This window comes from Epinephelus lanceolatus, chromosome 14, assembly GCF_041903045.1.
Source record: "Epinephelus lanceolatus isolate andai-2023 chromosome 14, ASM4190304v1, whole genome shotgun sequence".
NCBI classification, from domain to species: Eukaryota; Metazoa; Chordata; class Actinopteri; order Perciformes; family Serranidae; genus Epinephelus; species Epinephelus lanceolatus.
Window position 1 is genome coordinate 14,129,149 of NC_135747.1, and position 16,672 is coordinate 14,145,820.

At 40.8% G+C, this 16,672-nt stretch overlaps 1 protein-coding gene and 1 long non-coding RNA gene across 2 annotated transcripts in view; one reads left to right on the forward strand and one right to left on the reverse strand.

Annotated features, from left to right (window-relative positions):
* Window positions 1-2,143, reverse strand: part of wnt6b (wingless-type MMTV integration site family, member 6b) — a 32,504-nt gene extending 30,361 nt beyond the window's left edge. The window contains exon 1 of the mRNA XM_033617020.2: window positions 1,512-2,143. Coding sequence (XP_033472911.1) covers window positions 1,512-1,591 — 80 coding nt within the window. The 5' untranslated portion in view covers window positions 1,592-2,143. The remainder of the gene's footprint in view (window positions 1-1,511) is intronic.
* A 107-nt stretch (window positions 2,144-2,250) lies between these two features.
* Window positions 2,251-11,020, forward strand: LOC144466855 (uncharacterized). Its single transcript, XR_013493267.1, has 2 exons — window positions 2,251-2,386; window positions 10,031-11,020. It is a non-coding gene; the product is annotated as an uncharacterized LOC144466855 (long non-coding RNA).
* The last annotated feature ends 5,652 nt before the right edge of the window (window positions 11,021-16,672 follow it).

Consider the following 16,672-nt stretch of genomic DNA (forward strand, 5'->3'; position numbering starts at 1 on the left):
AAGAGTGGGGATGCTCATTGTTTATAGATGTAGCTGCATTTTCTCTTTGAGTGACACCCCAGAAGATAACATGTTTTCCAACAGGAACTTGGATCTGTGTCATCCATCTTATGGTCCGTCTGTATGCAATGTCAACCCCACATTTACAACAGGACGAGAGAGGTCTTTAACGTCAAATCAGTCATTATAAAAGCAACGGAGAGCAGATCATTTTTTCCATTCCATATCCAATAAATTCTGTAGATACTGACGGAAACTATTTTTCCTAACAATGTAATTCTAATAAATCCCCACAGACTACCTGCATTTACCTCACATCTATAATGATCGCATGCAAAGTGATAGAATAATGGAAAAGTTCACTTTCAGAGACACGTCCTCTGAAACCGCCAGTCCATCTGCCAGTTGCACAAGGACATTCAGTTGACTTACACAGCCTCTGTGACACTACAACCCACATTGACCTTGACTGGGCTGTGAATGAACAGTGGGAGGATTCGCTGGAGGAAAAAAAAAAATCACAAAGGTTCACATTCAAACACTGCCGCTTTGCAGAAGTGTGTGCGAGTGTGTGTCTGTGTCTGTGTGGGTGTGTGTGTGTGTGTGTGTGTGTGTGTGTGTGTGTGTGTTCATAAAAGAAAGAGAGGGAAAGACAGCCAGAAATATTGAATGTTGTCTAATGAAACACTGCACACAAGACAGTGAGAGCACCACACAGACAGACACACAAAGCAGAAAACATGTTATCAGCAGATCTGCATTGTCTGTCTGTCTGTCTGTCTGTCTGTCCGACTGTCACACACCTTGCAGAGATGAGCCTATATGGATTGTTTTATGATGACATATCCACTGTGCCTAGAGGGCCACCTGACATTCCTGACTCTGAACCCCCACTACACACATGCACACAAACACACACCACCTCCACCAGTCTCCATGTCCTCTTTCTTCTCCATGTGTTACTGCAGGCGATGAGCAGCAGACACCTCTCTCACCACCCTGTTTCTGTCTCTTTGTCCGTCACCCTGGGGACCCATATTTCCCAGTCGCACTGAGACATATTTTGACTTGAGAGTGACTTTTTTCATTGCATTGAGCTTTGCTTGTTTTGCTATTACGAAAAAAAAAACATCAAGAGAATAAAGTGTGAATAATTGTTTGATTATATATTTTTAAGCACTTTAAAATTGATTTATTTCTCACATTTAGGCAACATGCATCTTTAATCATTATTGATTTGTAGTCTTAATTTGGTCCATCTGTATGGATTGCAGCCATAGATATGATATAGTATGCGTCTTTGGACCAGACTCTAGAAGTTCTCTGTGTATTTAGGTGAAATGCCGGTAAGCCAATGCTGAGTGAGGGTGCTGTGGGTAAATATAGAAAACATAAGCCCCATGTTTGTGCGCAAAAATTAAATACAACAGTCAGGTGAGAGCATTTAAATACCAGTTTGACACGAGACAGAGCAACACAAAACACGTGGTAAGTAAATACAGAGCACTTACCACCAGAGTCCGATGATATTGACCGGACAGAGCAAGATAAAGAACAGGGCCAGCTGGATCCGCGATAGACGAACCGTCATGGTGAACGCAGCAAATCCTCGAGGAGATTCCCCAGCAACGTTTTAAAGTACTGACGAGCTCAGCCAAAACCGAGTTGGATTATTTCTTAAATACATAGGAGGTCCTTGTTTTCTGACGGTGGCAAAAGCTCACTGGAAACTATCTGTCAACAAGAGCGCAAAAAGTTCCTCATCCAACTCCTCTTCTGTGGGGCGCATCTTAATGCGCAACAAAGTTGGTCAAGAGGCTACTGAAGAGATGTCCGCTTTCAAAGGTGTGGTTAACCTCTTCATTGTCGTTCTGCTATATCTGTCGCAGCGCATCACATGTTTCCAAAACGATCTGAGGAGGAACGAGAGGTGACTCCAAGCGGTAAAGTCCTCTCAGACTGCGAAACAGCGCACGGTGGTTGTGAGGACACTCGGAGTCTCGCCACTCTTTGGGGGATATTTAAAACAATGAAATGATACAAATGAAGAAAAATAGCACCGTGGCTTTTAACAGAATTAAAACAAAGTCTTGGTCTTTTGGCGCTGCTGGATGTTGGTCGTGCCCTACGCGCTGTGAAGTGACGCGCAGATGAACTTGGTAAAGTAGTTTTCGGTGCGCACCGGCTGCAGGTAGAGGCGTCTGTGTGCCACAGTCTGTCGATGTGTTTTCTTTGGATGATAAAGGGAGAGAAAAATGCGCTCGTCTTCTTCCACCTTGGTGTGACGTCGCTCCGGGCGAAGCGAAATCCTCGCTGTCACTCAGAAAGGGAGAGAGAAAGAAACTGCAATTAGTTTCAGGAGGACCCGGCTGAGAGCAGAGAGGGGGTAAACACACACACACACACACACACACACACACACACACACACATATGCATGCACACACCTGTCATACAGTGTGTTTACGGTGGACCCGAAATCAGAGCTTATGGAATGAGGTGATGTCAACACAGGTGTGGTGGTACCTTTCTGATATCAGTGCCAACAGACTGGCACGTTCTGAAGTCATCTGGTGTCTTGTCATATCTTTTCTTTGGCTAAAGCTGAAAAGATGACATTATTTTTCTACCTCATCGTGGTGAGAGGGGAAAACTGTTGTTTCACATCAATCATTTACACAAAAGAAGCCATAGTTTATCAGTTGTCCTCAAGAAGAATCATTTTGTGTGTTCTGCATTACTAAATCTGTGTGTGTGTGTGTGTGTGTGTGCGTGTGTGTGCGTGTGTGTAGGGAGTGGGTAGTATTATCACCTATCTGGCCAAGGGCATATCCATTGAAATTCAACACCACTGTACTGTAGTCGCCCATAAAAGCCCCGACACCCGACTTCGTTCCACTGCAGTGATGCAATCAATCACGAGTGTAACACAAGGCAACTCACCCAGTTAAGTACCACTGTCTTTCACAAGGCCCAGTGGTGCCCCTAGAAATTTTTCAAAGGGGTGGCTTGATAGGGCCACTGAAAATCTTGAGGTGATACACCGAAACCAAAAGCCATAACTGAATTTCAGGAATTTGATTGTTCTGTTGAGGTATATAGGCTAGTTGAAAACTATGTCAATGTGAGAGTTGTGGGGAGAGTTGTGAGTTTTGAGTTCCACAACAATCCTGTTTTAATGTGCCACGTATACAGGCCTATGTGCTCATTAGATACGCTGGTTGTCCTTTTCCTTAAAAAGACAAATAAACAGCTTTAAACTTGAGGGGAGAGATGTGGGTACCAATAGAGTCCATTTTCATTCAGATATCTTGAGGTGAGAGTTCAAGGGATCCCTTGAAAAAGGCCATGCCAGCTGTTCCCTTGCCAATATTTAACCTAAATTTGGAGCATTATTTAACTCCTTTCTGGACAAACTATGCTGACATGATTGGTACCAATGGATGCCTTAGGTTATCTAGTTTCACAATATACCACTACCTTCATAGCTTAAGAAATGAGCACACCACAGCCTCTTAAAGAATGTCAACCTCCAATGATTTTCACCAGGGGGAGACAGTGGGGGCTCTCTTGGAGACACCACTGTGAAGGCCTCAGTTCTATTCACTTACATGCACACACCATAACCATGGCTGTAACTCTACCTTAAGGCTGACAATGAAAAGTGATGACTCCTACATTCAGACACAACCTTTTCAAGTGCAATGAATAAAATGAAGTCACGTTTTACTCAAAGTGGAAACACTTCAACTCTAAGTGTAATTTTTGCCCCATAGTCTGCAAAATATGGAGCCCAACCCGTTGTGGCAGGTTTCATTTATTTATCCAAACTTTTCAGCCATTGAAATATTTTTGCATGTCAGTGCCATATGCAAGGGTTGAAACAACTTGAAACAAATCCATTGAAAACACAATGGAGTTTTTGCTTGATTTGGTCCATTTAGATCATGTATACTTTACATTGCTGCAGACCAAATCACACCGTAGCTTTTCAGAACTTATGATGCATTTTCCCTTACTTACTGTCAGACATGGTTCCCATTCATTTCCCTGCAGCATGAGCACCAACCTGTACAGACTTGAAGCTCGCTGGAGGTAATTTGTCATATTTAATTTCATGCTTTCTATTGGTCAGAGTATTATAGTGTGGCTGGAAAAGTGCATTCATGTGCTGTCAGAAACATCTTTCTTTCATGGGAATTGGCCTTAATGCAAGAGGTGGTGACATTTACATGATCTCGTCATAACATCCACATTTTTGTATTGTCTGTCATCTGAGTTTTTTGTTGCTTTCTTGTGAAGCTGTCTGGCAGCCTAAATATTAAGTCTCAGATATCAGGAATCCATTGGAAGATGTTTTAAGTCAACCCACACACTTTAAAACCTCGTATGCACCATGGATACATTGGAAAAATATCTATGTATCTTATATGTAAATAGTTTGGCATTTAAATGTGGAAGACACCAAACATATAGTGTAGAAAATGAAGGTATTAAGGAAACCTTTCACACGTCATATAATCCACATTGTTGTGGTTGTGACCTAACATTCCACTGATTATAGCAGGTGCTGACCCTCTACAGTTGTTAAATAAAGGCTAATTCTATGGAAGGGGCTAATCAGCTAATTGATGCACATAACCGCTGGATAGTGAGTAAAATCTGAGTCATTTTTGGCATTTGCCATTTCATTTCACCCAAATGTTAGTACACTATATAAATGAAAATATCCCATAATATGCTTGGACACACAAGTTACACCTACTGCTTTGTGCAGATGATTATGATTCAGCCTTTGTAGGAGTATCAGAACTGGATTCAACACTTCTCAAGTTGTCCATAGCTGAAGTGAACTTTTACCTGCATTTTGCAGGTATTTTAGATCAACATTTTTTCAGTGTAGATTTTAGGCACTCAGAAAAAAAAGACAAAGACAAAATTAAATGACTTGGTGAATTTATTTTATGTATATGTTTCTGATGGTAACCTGCAAGGTGAATTTTAAGGACAGAACCAAATCAAACTTTTTGCAGTGTTGAGAAGCAAAAAAGAAAAACAAGTATGACACCATCTTCAACAGCATTTTGCCCATCCCTATGGTGTTCTCTAAGAAGACTGAAGCCTCTCGGAGCCCAGTCAAGAATTGGTCCTAGACCAATTGCCTGTGGTCTGTAAAAGCGGGTGTGAGCACCAAATCACCTCAGATTTGGACTTTCAGTATTGTACACCAACGCACAGGCCATGATCTTATAAAATGGAAATTACTCTCTGATATACAGAACCATATGAAAGAGAGCATGCTCTTCATGTAGTATTCACATCATGTCAGGTGGAAGATAGTGATGGGAAAGATTTTCATGGTTATGACTTGCTTCCGGCTGTTTGATAGACCTCATGTGGAGGCAACAAATTATGTGCTTGATCCTGACATTTGGGTTCAGTTACTGTGGGCGATGGGCTGATCCGAAGCACATTTCCAGACACCTCTCTGCCGTTTACTGCTGAATGGAATGCAGAAAAAATAAGAAGCAGAAATGTAAGTATGGACCAAATCACCATGTGTTATGTAAGAGGGTTTGCTGATATGAACCCACAGACAACTGGAGTAGCATCTAGCATCTTTCAGCTCAGCTGTTACATTAACCCACAACGTCATTGTTTCGGTTCACTCTCACTGCGTTTCCAGTCACAGCAGGCAGCAGTTTTCACCAAAAACACTCCAATAAACATGCTGTACATGATCTACTCATTGCTAAACAGCAGCAACATCTAAATGAGGCCACAATGTAATAGTTATTGTACTGTAGCTAGCTAAAAGCTTGTTGTGGAGTTCTTGGAGTATTTATCATGCTTTAAGTTGGAAAGTGGTAGACATCTACAAACTGAAGATCATGGATTTTCCTGAATTTAACTGAAATGTTTTGAATTGCCTTTAATAAGCAGGTCACTTGCGGCAAAATTTCCAATAACCCTATCCCATTGGACAAACAAACAAACAACAGCTTCAGCTTAGCTCAGCAGTGATAAAAATTTGACACCTGGTTTCACACTCTAATTGTCTCGGCTTTTGGTGCAATGCAAAGACCAACCCATTCTCATCCCAACTCGTCAAGTACTGCCGCTTTGTCAGTGTCCTAAAGGTCAAAATATGATGAGTTAGACAGCTTCCTCGGTCGGTTTTGGACGTCATAGAAGGTATCTCAATTGACTCTTGTTACATGCATTGTGTCCTTTCAAAACACATTTGAGTTTTCACAGGAAATGTACAGTTTCTACTTGTTACATACATACACATACATACAGTCTGAAATACACTTGCTACATTAGTAAAATGCTTTTTTTTTTAGGATTATTTCCTCAAGTTTAGGTGACAAAACTCCCTAGTCAGGTTCAGGCAACAAAAGCATGTTTGATATAGAAAAACACATCATGGTTTGGCTTTAAATAAGTGCAGTTCTTACTAACGTGATGTCACGTTATGTTACGTGTGTAAGGTGACATAAGTCAATAGTTTAGCATGGTAACACTTATTAGCACAGCCTCAGTGAGTCAATATCTGATGCCGAAATCTCTGACAAAGCAGCAGTATTTCACGAGTCCAGCGTGAGTCCTAAATGGCTACACTGATTTTTAGGTAAGATGTAGGTCCATTCCTGAGGCCATATATTGAAGGTGGTCATGACTGGTCGAAGTGGGCGTGGCTTATTACAAGATAAACAACAAACATTTATTTCAGCAGAACTATTGTACTGAGGGCTGTGAAATTTATAGAGTACATATAGACTAGGACACAGACCTCCCTCACCAAAAATTATGCAGATACTCCACTAGGTGGTGCTATAACAGACGCAAACGCGTGTTTTCTCCTGTAACTTCTGCATTTTAACTCCAAAAGTTCTGTCTATGTAAAGTCAAGCCAATTTTGCGTATAGCTCCAAATCACACTCTTGTGCAAATGCTTTACAGTCTGTACAACATACAGTGCTTTACAGGTTCCATTCATTTTTTTGCATCTCATCACCAGTAGTTCATTAATTTGTCTGAAGAGACTTTTTTCTTCTCTCATAATTAATTTATAACAGCTGGGGAGGATCAGCCTCTGGTTATGTTTTGATCAGGCCTTTATGAAGCTATTCTATTGTTTTTTAGTTTCTGCAGTCCTCCAGTAATGTACCGCAAAACTTCCACTAATAGCCCTGGCTATCACTGAAATCAACGGGCCGATATTTGGGACAGGCCTTTAATTCCTTTCACGTAAAACTGTTGCTCAGCAAAGATTATAAAATCAAATTGTTTATTTAAACCAGTAAGAATAGGAATAAAAATTAGGTTTCAGATAATACATCACTTGTGAATAATTCATTTGATCTAGCTCCGACAGAGAGAACAAGTCACAGCACTCAAGGATTACAGCACCCAGCATATTGGCAAGACACAACTTTATCCTGCTAAAACAATACTCATAACTTGGACTAATTTTTATGAAAAAAAAACCCATTTATATTAAAGGTTGTTTCATAAATTTGCATGACTGAATTTGTGCTCATTCAATTTCTATTAAAAAAAAAAGAACTGCTCATCAACCAGACCAGGCGTCTAACTGAGACAGGCCTTTATTTGTCAAACTGTGTAGCCACACCGGGCTAGTAAATGGGACTGGGCTTTTAATTGGGACCAGGCTTTTAATTGAAGTTTTACGGTATGCAGCAATTTCTGGTCCTCCAGATTTGTCCAGGCTTCCTTAGTTCTCTATTGCTTTACAGAAACGGTGAAGAGTTAAATGTATTTTACTGTTTGTTTACATTATTTCAAACCTACATCATTAGGGTGACAGTTTACATGTTCTGTTTTTGTCTTTGCCTATCTCACTTTATATCTATATCTAGACAAAGTGAATAATCAGCATGCAGCAGCTGAAACAGAACATACTTTGATGCTCTAGCAGAGATCTCCGCAGAGAGTGCTTTATTGATATGTGAACTGGGAGCACCCATAACAAAATTAGAAAGTTATGAAAATTGAGTTATCTCTCAATGACCTATAAATAACATGTGGCATAGTTGTGAGTGTGAGCATTGTCCTATGCTTTGTGCTGGCTGTTCTCTCTCCACATCTATCGCTCAGCCACCTTACCCTCTCTTTGTTACCCAATTTCTCTGTCTGTGTCTCACTCACCCCCAGGTTCTCTCTCGTCTTGTCCCTCTCTCTGCTGGGTGAGTGTGTTTTGTTAGGGAGGGCTGATTCTTCATACTTGGCTGAGGCTTTATGGACAATAAAGATCTGATTTCAAAGTCCGGCAGGGTGTTGGGCCTGGGGTCTTGGCTCACAGCTTTAGTTGCCTGCTGGGAGGAGACACTACACAGCCCCTAACCAGATGGCCATCAGCCCACATACAGTAGATTCATATTATGCATTATGTGTATTGTTCAGATTCTTGCCTGTGTGCAGAATCATACTGTACCACCATGGTCACTGAGCTGTACTTATCTCCTTAAAATGAATATTAATGTCAGTGGAATTTTGCTTTGACATTGTGTGTTGCATGCACTGTGCTACTGAAAACAGAAAGCATTTAATTACAAGCTATTTTATCTGTACAGTATTTAAGACAAATGATATACGTATCTGGGTTTTGCATGAAAAGGGTTAATATTCCAGCTGACTCTTAAATGTTGGAGTTCCCTTGAATGCATCCAATGACTGACTTTTCTAGTCTGTGCTTGCTACTGCATTGCCACACAATTACAAATTAAGTTTGACAAAGAATTAATTCAGTGTGGTGAATTTTGAATTTCATGCCAGTTTTAATAATAAATTGTGTTGAGACCAGGTGACTGCCTGCTCAGCAGTAAACCAGTCCAAATACGCATGGTATGCTTTGGCAGAGAAGTGTAAGCAATTTGTGGTTAATGGGCTAAAACCATCAGTGTGGTCCTTAAAGTGTTTCTCTCGCTCCTCCCTGCCTGTTAGTTTCGCAACAACAGCCCTCAGAGCAAGAGAGTCAGCGTCCTGCTCAAAGACACTTCAGCAGCTAGCCAGCACAGGAGCTGGATCCAGAGTTCTCTGGTTTAAGTGGAGTCTCTCTACCCTCCCTTCCTCCCTTCCCATGACGCCATGTTGACCTTAAACAGCTTTGTGATCAACTGGAGTCCCCTTAGTTGTTTATTCCCTGATTGTTTCATCTTAATCACATAGCTCAGAGCGGAGATATGTGACGTGTCCTTTCAGCATGTATAATACATCTGTGGGGACTTAGTTCAATGTTGTAAAGGAGAACGCCCTGATAGATACGGGAGCTTCACTAGGAGCTGCCAACAGTGCATTTTTCAGTTATTACATTTAACTTATAACATTGTTTTTGTTCTGTAAGATGTTTTGTAGTAGAAGTAGAGGGGAATGACAGGCAAAACTGGGATTTACTCATGACCTGACAAGTAAGTGGGTCTGACCTTTTTAATATAATGTCAGCTTCTCCAAATGTTTCCTTTGGCATCCCTAAACTCCAGCACTTTGTATATGGGCATGTTCAGTCAAACATATTTATTTAATTTCACACAAGTTCACACTGATACAATTTGCACAATAACACCTGGCCTGTCAAGTGTATTCGCTGTGTCAGTTCAGTGTAAGTGTGTTTGTGTTATAGCCAGCATTTCATAAAATTGTAGGCATTTTGTTTCAAGTCAGAAATTTTTCATAGGCACAGCCAGATGGGGCCGCCAAAATCAAATGCCATAATGAAGGTTACAACATTGTAACCCTAGTTCTATTAGCACAGTCAGAGCTGTAGTCTTTGTGTAATACCATTCCTCCAATCAAGAGCATACATAAACATGGCTAGCCAATCAGAACGTGCCTACCCACATACGTGTGGAGCCCACAGTATATACAGGTGCAGATCACCACTATCAGACATCCTATACCCTCTTCAGTGAGCAGTGTAGGAGCAACAGGGCCCCAAGGTAGAGAGCTTTGCCTGTGCTAATAAAACTAGGGTTACAATATTGTAATTGCTGTATTGTCTCACACAGGTTCTGCCTTCCACTGGACTCTTTGGGTACAGTGGATGAAGCCAGATGAATGAACACCCTGTTGCAACATAACATCAACCCGGCCACACTGATCCAGACTGGCTAAAGGTTAGTCGCCGTAGCCTGCCTACTTCCTCATAACCTGCATCAGAGAAATAGGGGGCCCCAGCCAACCCAGGTGGTAAGCGACCAAACTCGGTGGAGCTTTGGCCTTACCTCACAGGAGTCAAAAGACAATAGACACCCTGCACACCGCATTTCCAGGGTCATCAAGGATCACAACTGTGGGTGTATCATGCCCAGAGGGGAGTCAGGTGCACCACAGCTAACATACACCCAACCCCTTTCACCGGTCCTGTGTTGTTCCAGTGAGCACAGACCCTGAAAAGGACCCCGACATGTCCAAGAGATAGAACTGATGAACAGGCAGGGCATAAACCATGATGCTGCCAAACATATGTCCTTGACACTCACCCCTCTGAGCAAGGTTGTTGACACTGCAACACCACATGGGCGGATCCCTGCCTGCCTGCCTGTAGGCTTGAGAGACGCACTTACAAAACCACTTTGCAAGGCATTTCGTGGATAGGGCCTTACCAGCCACACCATTACCAAAGCACACAAACAGTGCGTCTGATGGGGGCCAAGCAGTCGACATAACTTGCCAATGCAAGAACTGCATGGGGTGGAGGACAAAAAGCATCTAACTGTATTACTCTCAGCTTGAACAAACTCCTTATTTTATGTTCAGCCCTGGGAAGGGACTTTTCCAAAGATAAAGCCAGATGCTGACAAGCTGAAGAACAAGGAAAAGAAACAGCAAGCTCTTGTTCAAGATGTCGTGGAGCTCACTCAGCTGCTCCAGCAAGAAATGGTTTTGAGGGTCCAGGCATAGAATCCCTTAGCATCCCTCTCTTAGTTAAAAGGATGTTAAGTTTACCTTTTCTTTGCTCTTGTTCAATAAACAGTCCCACTCAAGGATTAAATCCGGCTCTGTTTCTCAGTTTTTATCTTAAATTTCACTCACATCATAATCACGGCAGGTGCACAGTCATGGTTTGGGCAGCATGTGATTTGTCACATGAAATCAAACAAGCTGTCAAACTGATTTAGAAGTGATTTGTGCAGACTGAGGATTCAGTTGGTAGAAAATCTAATCTATCAGCTGTCATAACTGGATTAAGATTGCATCAACTGTTGTCCACTGCCAAGATTGTGTTTGCATATGAATTTGGGCCTGGACAATTTAAATGTTTATTTATGGTGTGATAGGTTCACTGGTCATAGAGGCCTAGCCTGCTGAGGTATCTGATGATTCTCTGTTGGTTTGTCATTACCACATTTTCATTACACATCTTTATCTGACCCTTTCTTAATATAAAAATATTCATTAGAGCAGCTTTAAACGGGCTATACATTAACAATGTATCAAATTACAATGTGTAAACAATGCTACAATGTAAAAGGTAAAATTACTTGTAGTGATAAAACTACAGCACCTCACTTGGCTTTATGGAGTTTTATACTGAGTTTCAGCTCATTGTTTAGCTGTCTGGTCTGCAGTCATGCCCCGGGAAATTTTTTATAGTGGAGGCCAGATGGAGTGGCACACAAAAACCAAGGCCAAAATTGAATCTCAGGAATTCTATTATGCTGTTGTATTATATGGGAGAATTTCAAACTATTTCAATATGGAGAGTTAAGGAATCATATACTGATATACCCTGGCTGATTGTCGTTTTCCTTTAAAACACAAATATACAGCATAATGAGTACACTGATTGTAAGGAAGAAAACATTTACTGGGAACAAGCCTTCTCAAATGTAGGGAGACCAGATTTTTTAATTTATATTCAGACACCTTGAGGCAAGACTTCGAGTGAACGAAAATGGCTATGGCAGTTTTTCCTTGCCAAAATTTAGCCTAAACTTGGAGTATTTTTTCGTCCCCTACCGGACAAGTCATGTCGGCATGATTGGTATCAATGGATGCAGGGCAGCAAGTGTATCAGGGGCTTGGGGGGTTGCTTGAGATGGTAACAGTGGTGGGTCAGTCAACCACTTTGTGTAAATATTCAATCAACCGCTCGATGGTTCGATGCTTAAAAAATGTTTAACTTTGTGTTCAGTTCTCTTTAACAGATGTTAGCATGCTAGTGTTAGCATACAGCTGAAAGCATCGTTGTGTGTGAGTAGGGCATGGACTTTTAGTCATGTTTATCAAATTTACAGTGAACTTACTTCACCCTGATACTGTACCCCCTCCTTTCATGTCACACAGGTCACAGTGGATCATTATTAAACACCAGAGGTGTTACAATATATCAAATTTTACAATAACACAATAAAAGAAAAAAGAAGTCTTGATGCTGTTGTGAGACTGTGACAAAATTTTCCACAATATTACATGGGTATTTTGCTAATATAGCTGCATTCTCCTGTCTTTCCTTGTTGAAAACTGTATTATTTTTGTTTGAGCAGCAGAGGGCCCAATCATACTAGAATAGAGGACAGATTCCCATCATCCTTTGCTTGCAGGCCAAGCACTGATAATTAGCGTCTTAACATAGACAGAGAGAAAGCAGTGGATGAATTAGATGAACATGGCAGCAAACGATGAAATGAAGATTATATACAAATAAAAATGCTGGACACATCAGATTTATTATTTAATAAAGAACATTTTTTCAAGTTGTATTTAATTTTATGATAAATATACTGTGGACTTTTTATTGTAGCATTATCATACTGTGAGGTTTTGTTAGATTCCTATAAAATACTGTTGTACAATGTATTATACTGTATACTGCCTCACATTATATTTGTACAATCTTTTGTTAGAAGGCTTATCTGTACAGAAAAAAAATACTACATAAACAATCAGTTGGAATAACTTTCGGTTTCCCCTTGGGTCTGTCACTGATTGAACTGAAAGAGCATTGGTCGGGTTATGAAGTGTTCCCTCCCTCCCTCCCTCCCTCTCTCCCCCACCTAGGAAAAGCTAACAGGCCTAACCCCTGTCCTGCCACACCTATCATACACAGGCTACGAACACATTCCCCCTCTCACACTGCTTTCATCTGGGCGTGAAATGGATTCCTACTGTCTGCCAGAATGCACCACCTATCTCTGGATGTGATTCTCTTTCACCCTCCTTCTCTTTTCCTGTCTTTCTTTTTCTGTACCACACGTGTGCCCTTTTGTTTCCATAGAAAAATGCCTCGCCCGCACTGCAAAGTCCACAAAACACATTCCCAGGCGGTTAAGATCGAGATAGATTAGAAATCCTATCGGAGCTAATATTTTATATGACAACTTCAATTAGATCTAAATCAGAAACACATGAGGGCCCTAACCTTTTAAAAACAAACCACAGTCATCCCTGGAATCCCCAGGAGAAAGGCATGTTCATGAAATTCCTTCATAACTGGCACACACACACACACATACTGAAAGTGTGAGAGAGGTTGTTGTATAAAATATTGATACCTCCCGTTGCCACATGATTTTACATGTCCAGGAGCAGAAAGTCTGTTTTTGAAGAGGAAGGAACCGAAGTTATGCAAAATGATGGTCTTGTCACAGCAAGTAATGAAAGTAAACCCTGTTCCAGAGAGTTCACTGAGAATGGCTGCAATCTGTCAACAAAAGCTACATAATTTGGTGTGATTCAGATATATCCTGCTTTTTCTCTCTCATAGGGCTGGGTCAGTGTCAGCTCACAGTGACCCTATTGTAATTGGACACACATTATTTGGATCATAAAAAACACTTGGAATCAACCATCTGAACAGTTACTGGAAGAATGAGATGTAACTCCGCAGCAAGGCGATGATAAGGAGTTAAACCTGAAGGTTCCAATGAACCAGGTACCAGCTGGTTCTCAGTAAGTGTCTAACTTATGTCACTTGAATTGCCAGAGGAATCTGAATTGTTTAACTCTGGCAGCATCTCCTCCCGCAGTGCCATATTTACACATGCAGAGAGTGGAGGAGAAAACACTTAACTGCGTGGTGTCTGTGCTCAGCCCTCAAGTTTGGCAAGGTTTTGTCCGATTGCTTTTATAAACGCAATTCTTGTAACTTTATTTCAGAGGATTATTTCATTGCTTTAAAGGCAGAACTATAAAGAAATAGTCAAATTCAAAACATAAAACTGGAAACACTTTTACATTCTTAGAGCACATAGCAAATTTACAAGATAAATTCTAGCTCTAGCTATAAAAGTGCTTTAGCTTTCTTCACATCTGATAGCTTTGACAGTTAGGAGTGAGTTATACCCAGCAGCAGCAGCAGCAGCAGCAGTGGAATGTAACAGATTACATTTACTCAAGAATCGTACTTGAGTACAACTTTGAGATACTATAATAAGTACTTTACTGTATATGCTGTTTATTCTTCCATATTTATTTGACAGCTATAGTTAATGGTTAATTTGCATACTAAAAGTGCCCTGTGAAAGTTCTGACTACCAATAGCATTATGGAGCAATGCTTTTAAAGAAGAATTTCACTGCTGGAAAGATGGTCTTTTCACAAAACTGGGCTGTCTATGCAGTAGGAAGATGCAAATACTTTTAAAGTTGGTGCTACATGACCAGAGAAAACGGAGAAAAAGGGCTGTGGCATTTGCTTTTGTTCAAGAGGTATAACACCTACGACTACCAGAATGCACTGCATTGCATCAAACCAGTCAACGCTCCCACTTATGCTCATTCATTTTGACACAGAAAGCAATATGGCGGCTGGCTGGTAACAAACATTCTCAAATCGCAGTTAAACAGTAAGCTAAAATATGTTCCTGAAAACATTTGAGGCAAGAAAAAGGCAACACAGTAAGAGAAACTTGGTTCATATTTCATTAGCATTGCTTAGTTTTTGATCTGTGTTTTTCTAGCCTCCTTTTTTACAATACAGGAAACAGTACGGTGCCCACTTTGTTTAGAGACATTTCTTTGAGTTAATGAACATCTATGTACCATGCTGGATTTGCAGGGAGATGGTTAGAGTTGACATACAAAACCAGAATACGGGTTTCCAAGGTAGTTCTAGACTCCTGTCTATGTTCAGGCAATTAAGCATGGTTAAGATTAGGAAAAGATTGTGATTTTGGTTAATTAAAAAAGGTAATGCTAAGAAAAATTCAACTTAAATACGTTGTCAGTGGACTTTTTGCTGATACATTCATTACAATTTTGCCACTTCCCCATTATGTTAATTAGAAAATGTGATTCACCCGGCATTTCATTTCCCTCTAAAACACTGCTTTAAATTAGCTATATGAAAATGTATCCTCCAGACAGGGCTGGCCAATGGTTTTTTGCTATTCCAATGATCTGCAGGTGGCAGTAATGCACCAAGAAATGCTGCGGTGTGCCAGTAAAGGCAGGGAATAAGAAAACCACAAGCTAGCAAATATAGATATAAACCAGGTCACAAATGTTAAAAAAAATGGCTTTTTAAAATATTTCTTAACATTTATATTCTACAAGTTTGTTTGATTTCAAGAATAAACCGAGTGGCAACTCCTTGGAATGAAAAGTGAAGCTAACATTGAAGTGCTAAAAACTGCAATTCCTTTAACGGCCACTTGAGGCTGACTCCAAAAGCAAGTGATTCCCCACAGACACCCATGTTAAAATGCCCAACTTTACAGCAGAAATAAAGATGTTTACAGCCTGGTACAAAAACGGCTTTGGTCTCTATGGCTAATTTTCCCATTAATGACAACTGTACGGGGGTGAGTTTTTATGTAACTCACCTGTTTTAATTTTATCAAGGCTTAAAGTTATGCATAATTAAGGGCAGGGATGCCTTAAGTGACAGGCTGTCAGCGAGGCCTTAGTCTCGCCACCAGACAATCAGAGATCTCCGCCTTCTGATAGTCTGGGGACACTCCTTTCTAAAGTGTGTTTAACACACCGGAGAAAGCGGCCGGCAACAAAGCAACGCCTCTTGCATTTTTGAAAAGGACACGCCCTCCTGGAAATGTGCGCTCCCCCTTTTCTCGTCCGCAAGGAAACAAACACACAGAGAGCTTGAAAATGGACGCCAAAAGATTTAACTCCATTTTATCAAACGTGTGCTCAGTCCACAAGATTGTGGAAATGACGTACTTACAGCGACTTTGTTTAAAACTTTTAAGCAGTCGGACTATGTTTACGAGCACAAGAGTTCAGCGAGCCACCGAAGGACTGCCCTGTGGATTTACCATTGGTTCTGCAACGTAGGGAGTTTTTTTTTTAACTCTGAAATTGTATCCGCCCATCTTAACACAAAATCAGGGAGAAAGACATCAGTCTTTAGTTAAGCAAAGCGTCTAAAGACTGACTTGTGAGTCTAGTGAGGCCTCACTACAGTCTATGAGTCAGATCCAGCCCTCACTCCTTCACAGCTCGACCATCTCATACAAATATGGTCACTTCTGCCTCCAAAAAGAAACAAGATGGCAATGGCCGAAATGGTGAACTTAAGGCTTTAAAGTGAAACTAGTAAACTAATGATTGATATCACAATAGCTACGTCCATTATTTTATACAGTCTATAGGATACACACAATGTGTTTGGGGGAAAGTAACAATGGTAACACTAACTGTTAACAGACACTTTGTTAACAAAAACCCACAGGGCACCTTTAAAGTTTA